Source organism: Babylonia areolata, chromosome 30 (genome assembly GCF_041734735.1).
Source record: "Babylonia areolata isolate BAREFJ2019XMU chromosome 30, ASM4173473v1, whole genome shotgun sequence".
Lineage (NCBI taxonomy): Eukaryota > Metazoa > Mollusca > Gastropoda > Neogastropoda > Buccinidae > Babylonia > Babylonia areolata.
Genome location: NC_134905.1, coordinates 19,639,654 through 19,660,841, shown reverse-complemented (window position 1 = coordinate 19,660,841; position 21,188 = coordinate 19,639,654). Strand labels below are relative to the sequence as shown.

Below are 21,188 nucleotides of genomic sequence, written 5' to 3'. Positions count from 1 at the left end.
GTTGATGTGCTCAGTGTACTACTGTAAAGAAACATATGCTTTGCAGTAAAGTTTGGTTTTTTTTGGTTTTTTTTTTTTTTGGTCATGGTTATCAAGCTAGATGTGACCATTTCTTTCCTCACCTCACTGGTTTGAAGCTGCGGTTTTGGTCAGACCACCAAGGATGTTGATCTCGAATTGTCTGCCTGCCCGCCCGCCCCTCCCAGCTTTCCCATGTAGATGAGGATTTTTGTCTGGTCAGTCTCCGGGTTCCATCCCACTCCTTGCCGCCACCTCGCACATGGTGAGAGGAGTGTGTTGACTGGACAGAAAAGCTGGCATTTTTTTTGTTTTTTTTTGCTGCCCCATCTGCACTGTTTCAGTGGCATTACTCCCACGCTGCTCATTTAGATTTCCCCCATACACGGTCACACCCGGGTTCGTCCGTCGCAGTTCCAGCGTCGGCAGTCCACAGGGAACCATCGATGTTAGGTCGCCAGGAGGCCACACACCAGAGGAGACCCTGCACTGCTGCTGAGTCACTTCGGTGGTGTTCAGTGGTGCCTGTTCTGTTTTAACGTACTGAGGACACCACCTACTAAGCCCCCTACTAACAACAATAATGGCTTAGTCGCGGAGCCAGACTGAGTGAGCGTCCCTCCCAGCTGGCATTTTTTGCGTTGTGATCCCTACACGCACATCTGGTTGATTATGTCAAGGACAGATATAGCGAGGGGTTAAAAATGTCCGGGTGGTTTCTGCGCTATTTTGGAGAACAGAACGGTTTCCGTCCGTTCAGGATTCCAGAATCCTTGGGACAGGTTTGTTGGCTTCGGTACCTCATGACTCGTTTCAGAGGGCGCTGTCTCAGAGCAATAGTGTGTGTGTGGATGGAGCAATAGATTAGAATGCTTTTGTTATGAAGTCTTTAAAGGTTTACAATACACAGGACAGTGTGTGCGTGTGTGTGGAGGGGAGGGTTGGGGTGGGGCGGCATGGGTGTAGGTAAGTGATTAGCGTCACTCTGCTGTGGTCGACCAGCTTTATAGACAGTGTGATGTGATGGACAGTGTATGCTGGCTTTCCGTTTTGAGTAGAGTGGTGTGTGTGTGTGTGTGTGTGTGTGACTGACTGTGGTTTGTGCATGGTGTGGAGTCCTGGGCTTTAGAGGTGTGTGTGTGTGTGTGTGTGCGTGTGTGCGCGCGCTTGGACTGACCCATTTGTTGGCATGTAGAGATACCAAAGGGTGGATGATGAGCTCTCCAGTCTGGGCAGTAAGGCCAACAACAACAGTGTGCTAGGATTGAGTCATTGGGTTTCTCTGTCTGTCTGTCTGTCTGTGTGTGTCTGTCTGTCTGCCCTGTCTGTTCCTGTTAGCACATAGACTTTGCTAGTCACAGTAACACAGCTGCCAGTCTTCCATGTGTCCATGCATTTTTTTCTTTTTCTTTTTCATTTTTTTTTTCAGCCATTCACGTTTGTGTTGGGGACTTGTTTTCTTATTTCAGTTTTTTTCTTTTTTCTGTTTGATTGGGGTTTTTTTTTGCTTTTTTGGTTTAGGTTTTTTTTGTTTTGTTTTGTTTAGGGAATGACTTTTTTCTGCAGGTGTAGAATGTAATCTTGGGACAGTGTTTTCTGCACTTCATCTTCTGTTGACGGTGATGAAAAAGGGTAGTTTACTCCTCGTGCGACTGTTACCTCAGAGCTGCAGCAGTCCCTTGGAGGTGGGGGGGGGGGGGGGGGGGGGGGGGGGGAGAGTAGAGGTCAGGTTGTGGTCGCTGGTCAGGACCTGGGCCATCTGCTGGTTGAACAGGAACGTTCTGTTGCACAGAAATGGATGAGGAAAACGTTAACTCGGGGTCTTTTTTTTTTTTTCTTTTCTCTCTCTTGTCTGGCAAAGTTCCATCAGTGAAAGTTCTTGTTGTGAAAGGGTGGGTGGGTGGGTGGGGTTTTACGCTACAGTGTTGAGCAGTGATTCACGTCCAGGTCTTGGTTTGTTCTTTTGTGTGTGTGCTGCTCTTGAAGCAGGATTTTCTGCAGAGAGGGGTGTGGGGGTGAGGGATCGTGATTTAAATGTATTGAGGCTTTATTTGTTGTTTACAGCAGTGCATTTGTTATTGATATTAATCTGTATTTGTTTATTATCTGGGCATGGATTTGTTGTTGGTGTGTTGTTATTGAACTCTCTTTTTTGAGGTTGGGGGGGTGTGGGGGGGGGGACTGAAAATGCGTTGGGGAGGGTTTACATGGTTTTTGGACATTTAACAATGGTCATCATCTGTACTGCGCTCCTGGAACTGAACCACCCAGTTCTTTGGAGGACGATGTGGAATTCAGAAACAAGTCATTGAAGATGTGCACAGGTATTGAACCAGCCCATCTGACTTGGCACAAGACTTGAGACGTACAGCACAAAACAAGTCTGCCATTTGCACTGTTAGCTGTTCGTCTTTTTTTTTGGGGGGGGGGGAAGAAAAACAAGTGAATTTTTGTCAAACATTTAGCACCGCTGTTTTCTTTTGTAAGTGTTCTGGATGGTTCTATGTTGGATAGAATCCAGTGTGGAATTTTTTTTATTTTATTTTATTTTATTTTTTTAATGTACTGTGTATTGCAAGCTCTTCCCTTTCATTTACTTTTTTTGGTTGAAGACCATTGTTACTTGCAGATGTCCGACTGATGAGTACGATGACTCGGCCATAACAGTTGAACATTTTTTGTGAATGTGAAATCTTTTTTTTTTTTTTTTTGGTAGCATTTTGCGTGCAGATTGTTTTGTCATGTTCAGAGATGCACTCTTTTTGTGTGTGTGTGTGTGTAGTCTTTGTTGGTGATATGAGTTGTTGTTGTTGTTTGACAGTGTACTTCTGATACGTTTGGGTGATTGTTATGGCCATACACATACTGTCCGAGTATGTGGTGGGCGACCGTTCCATGCACTAGCTGGCAGAGCAGCTTAGGATTTAGTTGGAGGTCTTTTGGTTCTGCACGGTTGGCTTTTTTTTTTTTTTGAGTGGCGGCGTGTTCATGCAGAAAGCGTGTTGACTGCGCTTTTAGGTACTTTGTGCGTTGTTTCCAAATTATGCTAGGCGTTCCACTGCTTGTAGTGTCTGGATGAACAAATCCTATGTTGCGTGACGAAAGTTTTTGTTGACGGTATTGTTTACGACAATCCTATTGATTTCGGCATCCAGTTGAAGGGGCAATATCTGATCCTGTTAGGTGAAGCTTTTTTTTTTTTGTGTGTGTGTGTGTTGAACACAGTGTATCATGCAGTATATATTCTTGTTTAAAAGGGAATATAAATAGAATTGGAAATTGCGTGTGGAATCTTTTTCTCTTTTTGCATGATGATTGTTTGTGCATCAGATGACAGTATGTTGGAGGAAGGGTGAGGGAGGGGGCGGGGGGTGGAATTCACAGCAAATGTGATGGTTTAAATGAAATATCTGTGTTATTCTTTTTTTTTAAATTTTATTTTACTGCAATTGTTTGCATAATTACTTCCATTTTGTTGTGACCCAGAGGCTTGACATTTGTTGCAATTGAATTTTCTATACAATATATTTTGATTCCTGTTGTAGTTTTTCTTTGTTGTGTGTGAGAGTGAGGGGGGGTGGGGTGGGGTGTTCAGAGATGGGGGGGAAGCTTACAGCAGTGGAAGGAAGGATGGATGCGGTATGTTTTCATGGACGTTGATCTTGTTTAGTGTTGTCGGACTCTCAGGATACTCTATCGATACATCAGCACAGACAACACTGCGGTATGGTTTGGAGACCTGAACAACAGCAAACCAACCACACAAAAGAAGAGAGATGATTTGGCACATCCGTATGTGAGTGTGTATGTTAAGAGTGTTATGTATTGCCTCTGCCAAGGTTTTCTGATCGCGAGAGCACAAAATCGAAATCCTCGATCAGTTTTGCACAGTAAAAGACCCGTCAAACATACCCTGTCACCAGTGTCTATACTTTGGACACAAGTGACCTAATCAATGCATTGGCATATCAGCGTGTGACCTAATCACACAATTTCTTGATGACAGATATTGATAAGTCTCATATATTGCATACTGATGCTGTACATTTGAGGGGCAAATCTTCTTGAAAAGTAAACAAAAACATCAAGGTGATGGTTTATGTCTAGGCTTGAAAATGGGTCGAAAGGCAAGCATCTTGTTGGAAGATGGTTGAACCAGAGCTTACGTTTTTCGCTTGTGAGTGAGTGTTCTAGGTACTTTCAGTGACTCTGAATTTATTAGACTGCCACCCAGATCTAGACGGGAGTTGCGGATGATGCTGTTAGTGAAATGTGTGTTTGAAGTTCAAGCAATTCTTGTTATAGAGTTCTTTCGGTTTGTATTCTTTCAGATAGTGACGAGGGGATTTGGGTTCTACATGTGTAGCATAATCGGGCAAAGTAAATTGTTTTGTACATTGGATTGTACATTGGTTGTTTTTTTTTGGTACCGTTATATTTAGAAAGTTTATTTGGTGGTTTTTACTTGGAAGTGTGATAGGGGGCACAGTTGGAATACAACTAGTTGTGGTGTTTTCTAGAAGAGTTCAGTCCCCTTTACCCCCCCACCCCCCCCCCTTGGCTTGCTTTCTCCCCCCTGGGTCTGTGTACAGTTTTGTGGACATTTTGCGACACCTCATGGTAGTATTGCAACGTTGCATGTTGCTTGGTTGGACCTCGGGTTACTTACTCTCCGGATGTGTTGTGTTATACTTGTTAGCTTGTATTTAAACCCCCCCCCCCCCCCCCTTTTTTTTTTTTTTTTTTTTGGATGTATGTATGTGACAGTGATCTATTTATCCCCACACACTGAACTGTGTAAGCCATACTGTACAACATGGACGTGTATAATGCATTGAGCAAAAAAATTATTCCGTTTCATGATGGCGGTTGTGTCCGTGGAAAAATGCGTGACATTGTAGGTGCTGTGAAGATTGATTAAAGCAAGAATTTTTTTTCAATTTCCTTTTTTTTCTTCTATTTTTTGAATTAATAAGAATGGATTTAACCCTCTTGCATTGATGTACTGAACACTCTTCCTAGTGTTTGTGTTTAGAGTTGACTGCAAGAGGGTTAATCAGTTTTTATTAATTCAAAAGATGAAAAAAAAAAAAGGAGTGATTGGCTTCAGAGCTTCACTAAAGGGGTTAAGGTATCAGAAATAAATGGGGCTGGAGAACTGGTGCCACTGAAACACTGGAAGGAGAAGAAACTGTTGCCAGCTGTCTGCACGACAGTCTGCCTACTGGGAAAATGAGGGAGGGAACGGCGTTTTCAGACCCTAGATGTTCTTGAACTATGAGCGCATGTGACGTTTAGAGTAAGCAGTTTGTACCGTTTGGGGAACATCCAAAATGAGAAGGAAAGCACTGATACTTTAGTTGTTCATTCATTCATTCATTCATTCAGTCGAAGCCCTTTTCTCTCGGTTCTGCACCTTTCTTTCAAGTTGAGATCTGATGATCTTGTCATCAGAATGCCGCTGAACATGGGAAACGGCAGGGATGTGTGCCAGATGAAGAATATCGTCCTGTAATGTCTGCTGGAAAAAAAACACCCAAAACCCACAGAAATCTGGCACTGTGTAGAAGTGAATGTGTGGGGGATCTTCCTGTTCACGCCATTTCAATTCCTTGAATTGTGCGTTAAAGATATTCCTTCTTTTGAAACTGGAATGTCTAATTTGTGTTTTTTTTTTAAAAAACTGGGTTCAGAGCTTTAAAAGGCCAGGAATGATGTAATTAATAATAGAATAACAAACGGTCATGATAGTAAAAAGTTGTATCGCTAGGACAGGGGAGGATGGGTGACTTAGAAGTTGATGCGTGTGCACTAACCTTATGTACATGGAATCAAGTGTTTTGCGTTTGTGTTTCAGCGTATGAATCGAGTTGAAATCTGTTCCTCCAAAAATTACTTTGAAACAAAACAACAACAACAAAAAAAAAAAAGATAATAAATTATGTATTCCTTGATGCTTAGATATGTATTGGATTGTTCCATGCCAACTTAATCATCATTAAAGTTACATAGAAAATTAACATCGGTTGTGTTTGTGTGATTGCTGGAGTGAATGGATGATTTTTTTTTTTCCATTTCATACATTGTGAATGTGTTTGTGCATACTGTGTAAATAATGATAATAATAATAATAATGGTATTTATGTAGCGCTGTTTCTTGTGCAGAGACAAATCAAAACGCTTTCACACCAGTCATTCACACGCATGCGTAACTCTAAAGCTGTAGAATAATAAATTTCAACACACACACATTCTAATCACAAAGTCTGACATCCAATGATTCAGGGTATTTCTCATATCCTTTATCTGCCAGCATTTCTAAAAGAAAAGGAGGGTGGGGGGTGGGGTAGGTAGTAATCACCCGAGAAAGTTTGAACAGCTTGTGGCAAAGGGAGCAAACCCACCACCATTCAAACGTCACAAACTTAATATGTACACAATATATATACATGTATGTATATATTCACACACATACACACACACACTTACAAACATGCATGCTTTACACATACAATAAATGCATCAGTAAATGGATGAGGGTGAATGGGAATAATTAAAAGGGAAGTCGCGTCCGGGTCATTTATGATTGTTGCCAACAGCACACAGTAAAACCCCACAGGGCCATATTGGGGCTGAAAACACCTGTCAATATCAGTCCTAATATTGCTGCTGCTGCTGCTTATGGTTCAGCCGACTGCACAGGGCCATAATTTATCAGGACTGCCCAGCTACTGTAATGTCCAACCGTGTTTAGAAAAAACTTTTTTTTTTCTTTCTTTTTTTTAAAATCAAAGACAAACCTTCAAAACGCAGTTCATGACATTATCCTAACCTTTTAGCTCCTCAAGGCAAAATGAGACTAGGCCGTGCTGAAGATGTCAGCCCTTCCGCTTAACTTATCTCAAGATTACAAAAGAAAAAAAAAGAAAGAAAAAATACTTCAAAGCCACTCCCCCCACCAACCCCCTCCCCCCGAAAAAAAAAAAAGAAGAAAAAAGCCATACAGGCAAACAACACTGCAAAATGGACAGCTCGTGCCCATCCCCAGTGTTACCAATTCCACTACCTAATCGCCAGAGCAAAACAGCACATCGGAGACAGCGGAGGAAAGGAGGGGGCGGAGGAGGGAGAGGGGGGGGGGGGGTAAAAAAAATGTCAAGGCTTGCCTGAGAAAGAAAAAGAAAAAAAAAGGGGGAACGGACTGGGAAGGCAGAAAAAGGAGACAACAGTACAGGAAGAAGTAAGGCAGAAACAAAGAAGAGTGATTAAAAAAAAAAAGAAAAAAAAAAGGAATAGTGATATATATATATACACACACACACACACACAAAAACCGAGGACAAAGTTCCGACTCTAAATCACTCTTTCAAAAAAAAAAAAAAAAAAAAAAGCAAAAGGTAACCTGAACACAAGGATAATACTTGATATACAAAATCATACACAATAGGCACACAAAACCAAAAACATGCCAGGACATAAAAAAAAACAAAAAAAAAACCCAAAAATACAACAAAGTAAAGTGTGCCCAATTATCAACACACAAGACAAAAAAAAAAAAAAAAAAAAAAAAAAAAAATCCTGTTGCCAAAAAGAATAAAACAGTGCTCCCCCCCCCCCCCCCCCCCCCCAAAAAAAAAGAGTCAACAGGCAGAAAAGGTCAAGGCCAGAAACGGAGCGATAGACAAAGAGGAGATATCTGGCAGACAATTTCAATTTCCAAGTGGGGATACTGTTTATTCTGAATAGAGCCCCTTAGCATCCCACAGGGCATTGTCAGGCTCGGAGGGGGCAGGGGGAGGGGGATGAAAGAATGAATATAAAGGAGGAGTTTGTATTATACTCCATGTTTGGTGATACATATACTTACCATGTCAAACTGATGCAAACTAGGCCTATCGGTTTGCTCTGCTTGGCCAAATTTCGCGCGGCTAACAGTGAAAAGACGCCCCTCTTTGCCCGGTCCGCTCTTAGCCAATCAAACGCCTCTAAAAGCTATAAGCGCTGTATCATTCCTTTGGCCAAGGCTCTCCACGCCATCTTGTCAGGTTTACGCTCTGTCTCGTCTTACGCTTTTTTTTGTTGCTATCAAGCGTGTTCATTTGGCCTTATTTTGTTGCATGCGGCCTGTCTGTATATTTTTCTTACATTCTGTGTACTCGTTTCGACTCGGCCCCCTCGATTCATTCGTTTTTGGTTATTATGTACTTCAGAGGGGTAACAAATAAACAAAAGAAAAAAAAGTCATTAACAGTGAATACACAATCACCACTCCCCTGTTCCAGGTTTGTGGCATTCCCGGCAGCAGTGAAAGCAAGCATGTTGGCGTTTCTTCTACACGACCCACCACCACCACCACATTGCACTGCACTGATCCATCTTCACCACCACCTGGCTGCTTCAGCTTTAATTAAGCTGTGTACAGAACCTTTGCCTGGTTCACCTTGAACTAAGCTGAACCAGAATTAGAATCAGAATTAACAAGGTTTTATAAGACATGCATGCAAAGTTACATGAAAACATGGCACAAAAAGCAAAACAAAATAACAGATAAATATTGAACAAGAGATTTTTTTTTTCTTCTCCTTTCCGCTGTCTATGATGTGCTACAGACATATTACCCGGTTCAGCTGTAATTAAGCTTCGTACAGACTCATCACCTGGTTCAGCTGTAATTAAGCTTCGTACAGACTCATTACCTGGTTCAGCTTTAACCCAGCTTTGTACAGATCCATTACCTGGTTCACCTATAACTAAGCCGCTTTGTACAGATCCACTACCTGGTTCAGCTTTAACTAAGGTTTGTACAGACCCATTAACTCACTCCGGACGATGGAACACTATAGCGTTCCTGACGTAAGGTAGCGTTCTGGATGACGGAACGCTATAGAGGTTTCAACAATTAAATATTTTTCCACGTTTTTCTCATGGGGTAGCATAAAAACCACAGCTACATCAGGCATTGTGAATGCGTCAAGAGTCGAATGAAAAGTTTCTTCATGAGATTCTGTGACAATACACTCCACAGCGAGCCAGCGAGTTCAGGACCCCACACAACAAGCTAATCTGCATACATAACGAAAATGGCGTCGCAGGCGATACAAGTGGAAATTTTTGGAGCAAACTAGATCACAACAGCAGCTTTTACCACTGCTGAAGTGATTGAAATGCTTCAAACTGAAGGTTTCGACATCGATGAGGATGATGAAGACATTGAGTAAAGTATCTATAGTGAAGAAAGCTACCAGCAAGTTGGAACTGACAGTGATTCAGCTTCTGACAGCAGTGAAGAGGGAGGGGGGTAGGCATTCACATGACGTGAGGAGAGGGGTCAGTGAATCAAGTACAGTGAGATTTCATTCAGTTACTTTATGTTTTGTATTTTTTTGTGATTTTTTTCCCTAACCCTAACAAATGGGTCATCTGTAGAGAAAATCAAGGGAGAGGACTAGTCGTCCAGAGTGAGTTAACTCATTCAGATCCTTTACATGGTTCAGTTTCAACTAAGCTTTGTATGGGCCCAATACCTGCTTCAGCTTTAACTGAAACTGCACAGAACCAGAGTTCACTACCGAACCGAGTACAAAATTGTACCCAAAGCAGAACTGAGCCATGTGACCCGATTCATGAATTCTGTATCCACGTCGCAAAAACAATGATGTCCTTCCCAGCAGTTACAAAAACAGCAGTGATATTTTGTTCAGCAGTAGATTACAGTGCCTTTGATGAAAAGTGGGAGTATGCAGTAGTAATGCAGTACAAATTTGTCCTTCAATGTGCGTAATAGCCGAGTGGTTACAGCGTGGAGATTTTTCCGATTTCCCAGGTTAACATATATGCAGACCTGCTTGTGCCTGAACTCCCTTCGTGTGTAAAACGCAAGCAGAAGATCAAATACGCACGTTAAAGTAAATTTCAGGGACAGAACGCATGAAAAAAAAAAAGTACTGTACAGGTTTTCCACAGCTGATGACTGCAAACAAGAAAATTCATTCTGACAGACGTAGTGAACATTCCAGTGCTGTATTGTAGCATCGTTTTCACCCGAGAGGCAGCAGCCAAAATTTCACACCACACACCACTCCACAGTCACCAAACTGATTCCATTAAAAAAAACCAAAAAAATACCCCAACCAAACAAACAAAAGACAGAATACCAAATTTCTGTATGTCAATAAAAAAAAAACCCAGCAACAAAGTCCTTTACTTTATGTATGTAACTCATGATAAAAAAAAAGATGAAAAAAAAAACCCAACCAAACAAACCACACTTAAAAACTTTACTAAGATGAAAAACCAACAACCCAATCTTAAAACTTTACCCAGTATAAATGCAACATTACACAATGCACATGATGAAAGAGGACAATACTGTTTTGCACAGTCAACTAACATGCCTGAAACGTGAATGATATCAAGATTTGCTCAGTGGACACATGGCATCACTTAAACAATAATTACACACCTGTATAAAAAACGAAGCGACGCATTGTCGTGGCAAGCAATCACAATGAATCGAATCGGTGGAAATCTGTAACTGGTCCCAACATCCATTCGGAAATGTACGTGTTGTAAACAATTTTGTTCACGAGGGAAAAAAAACTCAACAACGTCAGATCTTTTTACAACGCACACACACACACACACACAGCAACATGCAAGGCACATTCCTAAATGGAACAAGTAACATCACTAAATAACATTTCATAAAACTCTACTATCAACATCCATGAAAAACATTAACTCACATTTTCGAAAGAAAAACGTTGCCATATATGATTACTTATCTTAATAAATAAACAAAAACTGGTGGGAAGAGAATGCTGACTGATTTAGCAAACTGAGGCAAATGCACAAAGTGTCAGTGAATGTTTTACAGACAAAAGGTGGGGGGGGGTTGGGGGAAAGGGGGGTGTGAGAAATCTCTAGGAAAAAATCTATACATTTCACACACATACATTTTGATTCAAACATCCACATAAAATGTTTAAGTACAGTTTAAAAAAATGTTACATATATCAACCAACTCACAGTCTGTGAAATAATCTCTTGTGCATTCTGTTTCCGCTCCATCACGTTCATATTATCTTGTTATTCTCTAGCAAAAGCATATTTCATCTCCCACTTCGACACGCTGTTTCATGTTTTCATGCCTTGTAATAGGATATCTAATGACCTCGCTAAAAGTAAAACAATAGGTAAACAAATTATCAAAAAAACAACAACTGCATGTAGGAAAATTTTTTTTAAATGGGTGGCGCTCTCAGTGTAGCGACGCGCTCTCCCTGGAGAGAGCTGCCCGAATTTCACACAGAGAAATCTGTTGGGACAAAAAAAGAACGATACAATACAATGATGGAGTCTCTCGTTGGTCCGACGGATGAGTATGCAGGCAGGCTTATCTGTCGGTGTGTGTCCTCATATAGGAGAAGAGGCCGATTCTGGATGAGCAGCACTTCCCACAGGTGTTGCAAGGGAAAACGTCTCCAGAAGTTGAGCCCTGCTTCCTTCGCTCACGCTTCTCCTTAATGGCCAGCGTTCTCTGGTTTTCAAACGTCTTTATGCCACTAGAGCACAGCATCCTCCAGCGACAGCGGTCAAGGGCATCAGTTTCCAACGAAGCCATGTCTATGTCACAGGCTTTGAGGTTTACAATACAGTACAATACAATGCTGCAAGGAACAGCTGAGAGTGGTATACAGAGGGAAACAGAAGAAAACAACGGACTGACCTTATAAGACACACATTCTAGCCAAATTAGAGAATGTCTGATCAGAGCGAAGTTGGATTATGAATGTATTTTGGCTTCTTCCAAATCTAAAAGGAGTAACTATATCACTTAACTAGATTTTGGAAAAAAACAACAACCATGGTATTATATAGGTAAGTTTATTATTCTACTACTGAACACATTTCAGAGACATAATTTCAATACAAAACACACAGTTCCTATTCAAACTACAAATGATAAAAATGACTGCTAATAATTAGTGTGTCAGTTTATCAGATAAAGTGCTGTTTTGTGACTAAGACATAAAAATATAATAGTAACATGACTTTTGGAAACATTTTTGGCTTCTTCATAATTTCTCTACCCTTTCCAGAAATGCATTATCATTATTATTTGAAAGTATGGAAAGAATAGCTGTTTTTTTTCCTACTGTAAAGCCAAAATTTTTGTCCACAAAATATTTCCAGAGAAAATGATTTTGTGAAAGTTTACCCCAGACACACACCCACACACAACCAGAACACAGGGTAAATACACATCATGTGTAAACATACACATAACCAAAACATTACTAACAGAAACCAACATTCAGAAAAAAAAAAAAAAAAAAAAAAAAAATTACAGAACATGAAAATAATTTTGCTCCTGAATAAATCGAACACGAAATTATTGCAAAGGGAAAAGAACAACTAAATCACAATCTGAAAAAAACACCCCAACCCAACAACCCAAAAGATATTAATTATTCTTTGATAAACAAAACACAAAACAAACAAAATGGGTTTCACGAAGAGAAATCAAAAAGTCAATATTTCTGCTCTCTCGAGAAATAACAAACCCAAAGGGGAGGTTACTTACTTCCGGGAGGTTATCGGCTGTAGTTTTTTTTTTCTCCGCATAGGCGGATAGTAGTTTGCACAGGGCAGGAATGTCAGACCCCTGCCGGAGTCTGCGCTAGTTGGGTCACGGTTAAGTATGTGTAATTAAACCCACTTTCATTAGGAAACACACAACCCAAAAAAGGTGAGGTGTCATTTAAAAGAAAGAAAAAAAAAAAAAGAAAAAAGAAAAGAAAAATTAACAAAACCTATCACTGGTGTTACAACTTTAACATATCCCAAAGCCTGGCCAGGGTGCTGGGGGTTATACAAAGGTCAGGAATTGCTCCTACCCCCCCCCCCCCCCACACACACACACACCCCCCTTTTTTTTTCTCTCTCTCTCTTTTCAATCTGTCACTTGTTATAAGTTTTTATAACTGCAAAAATACTATCTTTCTTTCCACTCACTCAGTCATGCACAAAATTCTCAGAATGATCACAACAACCACAGGGTTAATTCCATGCGCAACCCCCCCCCCCCCCAACCCACACCTCCCCCCAAAAAAATTAATCTGGTTCAAAGCCATTTTATATACACACTCATTATTTTGTTTTGAGGTTTTAAAAAATATTTTTTTTTAATTCTTTTTAAATTATATTCAGCAAACATCCAGTGGCGTAGTGGATACAGGTAGGTCCACATGCTCTTGACATCTCCACGAAACTGGAATATGTCTCCCGATTCTTGGGGGAGGAGGGCAGGGTGGGGGGCGGGAGTCACATGGGTGCGGGTGCGGCGGAGGTTGAGGAGGGAGCGTGTGCTGGGCTCCTTCACGTTGTAGTGCTGGATGAAGTCCAGGAAACTTGGCGTGGGGTGGTGGTGGTGGGTTGGAGCGTCACATGGGATGCGTGCGGGTGGAGGTTGAGGGGGGGGGGGAGCATGTGTTGGGCTCCTTCACCCTTCACCTTGCAGTGCTGGGTTGAAGTCCAGGAACGACAGACGCAATGGCCGAGTGGTTAAAGCATTGGACTTTCCATCTGAGGGCGCCGGGTTCGAATCTTGCTAACAGCGCCTGGTGGGTAAAGGGTGGAAATTTTCCCCGATCTCCCAGGCCAACATATTGTGCAGACCTGCTTAGTGCCTGAACCCCACTTCTGTGTGTATACCGCAAGCAGAAGATCAAATACGCACGTTAAAGATCCCGCAATCCATATCAGCGTTCGATGGGTTGTGGAAATAAGAACACACCCAGCATGCACCCCCCCAGGAAGATGGAGTATGACTGCCAACATGGCAGGGTAAAAAAAAAAAACAAAAAAAACCCCAGTCATACACGTAAAATCCCACTCGTGTACGTACAAGTGAACGTGGGAGTTGCAGCCCATGAACGAAGAAGAAGAAGTCCAGGAACCTTGGGCAGGGTTGGAGGGAGGGTGTGGGTGGGTCAGGGTCACATGGGGCGGGAGCGGGTGCGGTGGAGGTTGAGGGGGGAGCGTGTGTTGGGCTCCTTCACTTTGTAGTGCTGGTTGAAGTCCAGGCGGAAGCTGAGGAAGCGCAGGCTGACGTCGGGGTGAGAGGTCACCATCACCAGGAACCGCTGGACCATGTCCTGGGGGGGGAAACAATGACGACGATAACAATGGTGATAATAATTATGATAAAAATAATACTAACAGTAATAATAATAATAATAACCACAACTGCAATAAAATTCCAGGCACACACACACATACACACTCAAACAGACATGTAACATTTTACATGTATGACTCTGTACTCCAGTAATCAATACTGAAGAAAGGCCTACCACAGGCACTCAAACCCCCCCCCCCCCCCCCCCCAAACAAACAAACAAAAAAAAACAACAACAAAAAACACCTCGCCCCTGACCTGGTAGGACTGGGCCAGCACGGTCATCTGGGCGCGGGTGGAGGGGATGATGCTGCGGAGGAAGGTGGCCCGGCGGTCCCTCTCCGCCCCCTCCTCCTCCTCCGTCAGGGCCCACTCCCCCTGCCTGGTGCGCGCCTCCCGCTGGAAGGCGAAGTGGTTCCGGGCCTCCAGCTCCTCGCCGGCCGCCTGGTAGAAACTGTCCTGCGCCGTCTGGAACTGGATGATCAGGTCGAAGATGGTGCGCAGCTGCGTCAGGATTTCCTGAAAAAAAAAAACCCGTGCCAGCGTCGTCGTCACCACAGGGTTGTGTTGTGTTGTGTTGTATTGTATTACCGTAAGGTTCGGTCTATAAGCCGCAACTTTTTACCCCCCGCTTCAACCTCTGCGGCTTATACGATGATGCGGCTTATTCGAGGATTTTAACGCACCTGGGAGTGTCATGTTCTCGTCTATTCTTAGCTGCCCTTCAACTCACCAAAATCATGATTTCTGTCCATGAATTTTTGGATGAGATTCACGATAGTGTGCTAACTGTTCACGTTTTATAAATCAAATCCCCATACATTAAAGCCTTCAGATCAGCATTCAGTTCTACTCTACTCAAGTGTACACCCTTATCATGCTGAAAATGCGACGTAATGCCTATGATGCAGCCTTCAAATTGAAGACGATTGACCTAGCAGACGACAGTGCAAGTGGTGAACCAGCAGCGACCTCCACTTTGCATTCATGTTCATGCAGTTAAAGCGAGGCTGAAGTCAGTGACAAGATGGCGGATGAAGCTGTGCTGGTTCTCTTCAACTCAGACACTGAAGACGATGATTTCAGTGTATTCTGTGAGCAGGATGACGTTGAATAAATGTGACTATCCCAAAATTAATATCTTATTTTCGTTGTGTTCATTTAAAAAAATTTTTTTGTGGCACTAGCAGTATTTTTGCTTGCTTTTCTTTGTGTTGGGCAGATTCGTGAATACATTCATAACATAGAGTGCTGATCTTATACTTTATTCTGTGTGAGACAGGGAGCCAATGGAGATGTTACAAAACAAGTAGAAAGCCTGTGGCAGTGACTGACCCTTGACTTTTTGTCCAGCAGACAGCACAGAAACAAAACAAGAAGAAAGCCCTGGCTGTGACTGACCTGTGACTTTCCATCTACCTCTCTCCCTTGAACAGTCCCTGTCCAGGTACAACAACAACAACATAGAAAGCCCTGGCTGTGACTGACCTGTGACTTTTCATCTACCTCTCTCCCTTGAACAGTCCCTGTCCAGGTACAACAACAACAACATAGAAAGCCCTGGCTGTAACTGACCTGTGACTTTCCATCTACCTCTCTCCCTTGAACAGTCCCTGTCCAGGTACAACAACAACAACAACATAGAAAGCCCTGGCTGTGACTGACCTGTGACTTTCCATCTACCTCTCTCCCTTGAACAGTCCCTGTCCAGGTACAACAACAACAACAACAACATAGAAAGCCCTGGCTGTAACTGACCTGTGACTTTCCATCTACCTCTCTCCCTTGAACAGTCCCTGTCCAGGTACAACAACAACAGCAGAGAAAGCCCTGGCTGTGACTGACCTGTGACTTTCCATCTACCTCTCTCCCTTGAACAGTCCCTGTCCAGGTACAACAACAACAAGAACAGAGAAAACCCTGGCTGTGACTGACCTGTGACTTTCCATCTACCTCTCTCCCTTGAACAGTCCCTGTCCAGGTACAACAACAACAACAACATAGAAAGCCCTGGCTGTAACTGACCTGTGACTTTCCATCTACCTCTCTCCCTTGAACAGTCCCTGTCCAGGTACAACAACAACAACAACATAGAAAGCCCTGGCTGTAACTGACCTGTGACTTTCCATCTACCTCTCTCCCTTGAACAGTCCCTGTCCAGGTACAACAACAACAACAACAACATAGAAAGCCCTGGTTGTGACTGACCTGTGACTTTCCATCTACCTCTCTCCCTTGAACAGTCCCTGTCCAGGTACAACAACAACAAGAACAGAGAAAACCCTGGCTGTGACTGACCTGTGACTTTCCATCTACCTCTCTCCCTTGAACAGTCCCTGTCCAGGTACAACAACAACAAGAACGAAAGCCCTGGCTGTGACTGACCCCTGACTTTTATGTTGTCAGTGACGGGCGCTATAGCCGAGTGGTCAAAGCGCTGGACTTTCAATCTGAGGGTCCCAGGTTCGTATCTCGGTAGCGGCACCTGGTGGGTAAAGGGTGGAGGTTTCTCCGATCTCCCAGGTCAACATATGTGCAGACCTGCTAGTGCCTGAACCCGCTTCGTGTGTATATGCAAGCAGAAGATCAAATACGCACTTTAAAGATCCCGTAATCCATGACAGCATTTGGTGGGTTATGGAAACAAGAACATACCCAGCATGCACACCCCTGAAAACGGAGTATGGCTGCCTATGTGGCAGGGTAAAAACGGTCATGCACGTAAAAGCCCACTCATGTACATACAAGTGAATGCGGGAGTTGCAGCCCACGAACGAAGACGAAAATGAAGATGATGTCAGTCCATTGATTTTCTGCCTCCCCCTCGGTCTCCCTCCCTCAAAACAGTCCCTGTCCTGCAGAACAGGCAGCCAGACAACAGAACATCTGCTGCAGTCCTGCCCGCTCCACCAAGCGCTCCCGAGAGAAAAACCTGGCCCGACCCAATCCCAGCGGCCCGGAAGCTCTACAGGAGGACCTGCGACGTACTGCCGCCTTCGTCGAGGAGACGGGGGGGGGGGGGGGGATCCATCTGATAAATGACGAACGAGACAACAACAACAGTCCCCGTCCTGAAACACAAACAACAATGAAATGGTGACCTAACATCGATGGTTCCCTGTGGACTGCCGACGCTGGAACTGTGATGGACGAACCCGGGTGTGGCCGTGTATGGGGGAATCTAAATGAGCGGTGTGGGAGTAATGCCACTGAAACGGTGCAGATGTTGGGGGCAGCAAATAAAAAACAAAACAAAAAAACCCAAAAAACAACAACAATGAAAAGAAAGCCGGTGGCAGTGACGACTGACCCGTGACTTTTCGTCCAGCAGACAGCGGCACAGCACCGTGTCCAGGAACACCTGGTGGGCAGCGATGATGTGGTCAAGGTCTGCCGCCTCCTGCACCTTGTGCAGCAGTTCGTCCCACGAGCACTCCAACACCTGCAGACATACGCTCAAGTCAGCGATGCACTGGTAACAAACACCAAGGCTATAGCGCTCATGCCAACTATACCACCCCTCGCACCGAGCGACCACCGCTATACCCCCCTCACACCAACGCTATCCCCCTCACTCCAACACTATACCCCCCTCACACTGACTATCCCCCCCTCATACCAATGCTACCCCCTCACTCCAACACTATACCCCCCTCACACTAACTATACCCCCCTCACACTGACTATCCCCCCCTCATACCAATGCTACCCCCTCACTCCAACACTATCCCCCACTCACACCGACTATACCCCCCTCACACCGACTATCCCCCCCTCACACCAACTATACCCCCCTCACACCGACTATACCCCCCTCACACCGACTATCCCCCCCTCACACCAATGCTACCCCCTCACTCCAACACTATACCCCCCTCACACCGACTATCCCCCCTCACACCGACTATACCCCCCTCACACCGACTATATCCCCCTCACACCGACTATCCCCCCCTCACACCAATGCTATCCCCTCACTCCAACACTATACCCTCCTCACACCGACTATCCCCCCCTCACACCAACTATACCCCCCTCACACCGACTATCCCCCCTCACACCGACTATACCCCCCCCCTCACACCAACACTATCCCCCACACTCCAACACTATACCCCCCTCACACCGACTGTCCCCCCCTCATACCAACGCCATCCCCTTCACTCCAACACTATACCCCCCTCACACCAACTATACCCCCCTCACTCCAACACTATACCCCCCTCACATCAACTATCCCCCCCTCACACCAATGCTATCCCCCCCTCATACCAATGCTATCCACCTCACTCCAACCTATACCCCCCTCACACCGACTATCCCCCCTCACACCAACTATACTCCCCTCACACTAACTACACCCCCCTCACACCGACTATACCCCCCCCTCACACCAATGCTATCCCCCTCACTCCAATGGGTTAACCGACCTCAAAGTTGATGTAGTACTGGACTTGCTGTATGAAGTGCTGCATCTCACAGCCCAGCATCTGGCACTGGTGGAGAATGCTGGCCAGCTCTGAAACCAGCACAACATCACCACCATCATCACCAACCACAACACAACCATCGTCAACAAGAGATGCGCCAACCACAGTTATTTGCAGGAACAATCAGGAAATCTGGAAGGAACATTTTGTTTATCTGGTAGGAACACTTGGACTGTGAGCTGCATCAGGAAATGTACATTTTATCTACAAGGCATACAAACACATGGGCTGACCGGTGACACAGTGGAACTGCTGCGATTAAGCTGATCGGTCCACCCGATGCTGCTTCAATGTAAAAACGCATGCCATTAGCTGAGCATCATCATGTGAGACCAAGGTTAGTAGTGACTGCCCTGACCTGGTCCAGAGCATCTGGGTAATGTTACGACAGGAAAGCATGTGACCATGCTATGAAGTCGAAAATGAACTGGTTGGAACAATTCTGACGCTGGCAGTAACGTAGGAACAAACTGCGATCAAGCGTTAACAAACTACGGTGAAATCGTTAACAGTTGTCAGCTCTGATCATCAACCAGCATAACACATCCCTCATCAACCAACCAGCACAACACAACCATCATCAACACAACATCACCAACCAGTACAACACACCTACCACAATGGGGATAGCCTGAAAAGTGTCATTCCAAACAACCACCCTACCAAGTTGTTTTAATTAAAAGCCATCTGCAGGAGCTGAGGAATCGCCGTCGATCGTTGAAGGCTGACCATGCACGGTACACACAGATGGACGCACAAACAACTGTGACACATGATATGTACACAGACTCAATTCTGTTTACAGGTTAAAATAAATGACAAATTCAGGCAAGTCAAAAAGAAAACTGTACAACGGGCCATCGCTCAAACATATCACCCGCACTCTTTTTGTACGACAGTCAGTCATGTTCCACAATGACCATTAGGACAGCAGAGGAAGCAACTGTGTTGTCCCCACTATCAGGGCTAGAATTTGATTATTGCATTGTATTGTATCTATCTTTTTGTCACAACAGATTTCTCTGTGTGAAATTCAGGCTGCTCTCCCCAGGGAGAGCACGTAGCTACACTATAGTGCCACCCTTTTTTTTTTCCTGCGTGCAGTTTTATTTGCTTTTCCCATCAAAGTGGATTTTTCTTCAGAATTTTGCCAGGAATAACCCTTTTCTTGCCGTGGGTTCTTTTAGGTGCGCTAAGTATATGCTGCACATGGGACCTCGGTTTATCGTCTCATCCAAATGACTAGCGTCCAGACCACCACTCAAGGTCCAGTGGAGGGGGAGAAAATACTGGCGGCTGAGCCGTGATTCGAACCAGCGTGCTCAGATTCTCTCGCTTCCCAGGCGGACGCGTTACCTCTATCTAGGCCATCACTCCACATGGAGAGATTATAAAGGAGAGTGTCTTGCCAAAGTTATATTCCCACTCTGTTGTCCAAGAGGACTTTTAGGACAGTCTTCTTCTTCTTCTTCTGCGCTCGTGGGCTGCAACCCCGATGTTCACTCGCATGTACACGAGTGGGCTTTTACGTGCATGACCGTTTTTACCCCGCCATGTAGGCAGCCATACTCCGCTTTCGGGGGTGTGCATGCTGGGTATGTTCTTGTTTCCATAACCCACCGAACGCTGACATGGATTACAGGATCTTTAACGTGTGTATTTGATCTTTTGCATGCATTTACACACGAAGGGGGTTCAGGCACTAGCAGGACTGCACATACGTTGACCTGGGAGATCGTAAAAATCCCCACCCTTTACCCACCAGGCGCCGTCACCGTGATTCGAACCCGGGACCCTCAGATTGAAAGTCCAACGCTTTAACCACTCGGCTATTGTGCCCGTCTTTAGGAGAGTCAATGTTGGGGTGGCCCCCAAAGGCCAACAAGCCCCAAAGGCTGCAGCACTAAAAGCCAGTGCAATCTTGCCTCCCTAGTTTGAGTCATTGCCCTTCACAAAAGATTGAGCTGTAAATTAAATCCAATTGCTATGTGGAGAAACCCCTGATCACAGAGCTCTCACTTTGCTATTGGTCAAACTGTATGCTTATATCAATCACCTCTATACTCCATCTTGCTCTCTACGATCGGCTTCAGATCCACTCTGTTTACACATATCCAGATTCAAACACTCCACTGTTGGCTGCCGTTCTTTCCCTGTCTCTGGACCTTGCAGCTGGAATGAACTTCCTCTTTCACTTTGTTAGATCTCCGCACTCATTTCTTTCTTGTTTGGCCTTAAAACCCACCTCTTCCCATGTAGTCTCCCTTCTCTGCCTCGTCCTTGTCTTCAGTTTCTCCTGTTTTTAAAGTTATGCATGTGTGTGAATGACTGGTGCGAAAGCGCTTTGATTTGTCTCTGCACAAGATTCAGCGCTATATAAATATCATTATCGTTATTATTGTTATTATTAATCTCTGATTGGTGTCAGGTCAGTGGCATAGCCCTTGCTACTGGTACCATGTAACCCAGTACTACCTGCTGCATGTGAAGTCTCCCAA

The 21,188-nt window shown here is 44.3% G+C and overlaps 1 protein-coding gene across 1 annotated transcript in view; it reads right to left on the bottom strand.

Annotated features, from left to right (window-relative positions):
* Positions 1-21,188, bottom strand: part of LOC143275478 (gamma-tubulin complex component 3 homolog) — a 66,996-nt gene that overhangs the window by 4,839 nt on the left and 40,969 nt on the right. The window contains exons 28-32 of the mRNA XM_076579627.1: positions 18,631-18,719; positions 17,511-17,642; positions 14,459-14,719; positions 14,023-14,177; positions 13,257-13,430 (exon numbers count right to left, since the gene is read on the bottom strand). Of these exons, the coding sequence (XP_076435742.1) occupies positions 13,257-13,430; positions 14,023-14,177; positions 14,459-14,719; positions 17,511-17,642; positions 18,631-18,719 (811 nt within the window). The remainder of the gene's footprint in view (positions 1-13,256; positions 13,431-14,022; positions 14,178-14,458; positions 14,720-17,510; positions 17,643-18,630; positions 18,720-21,188) is intronic.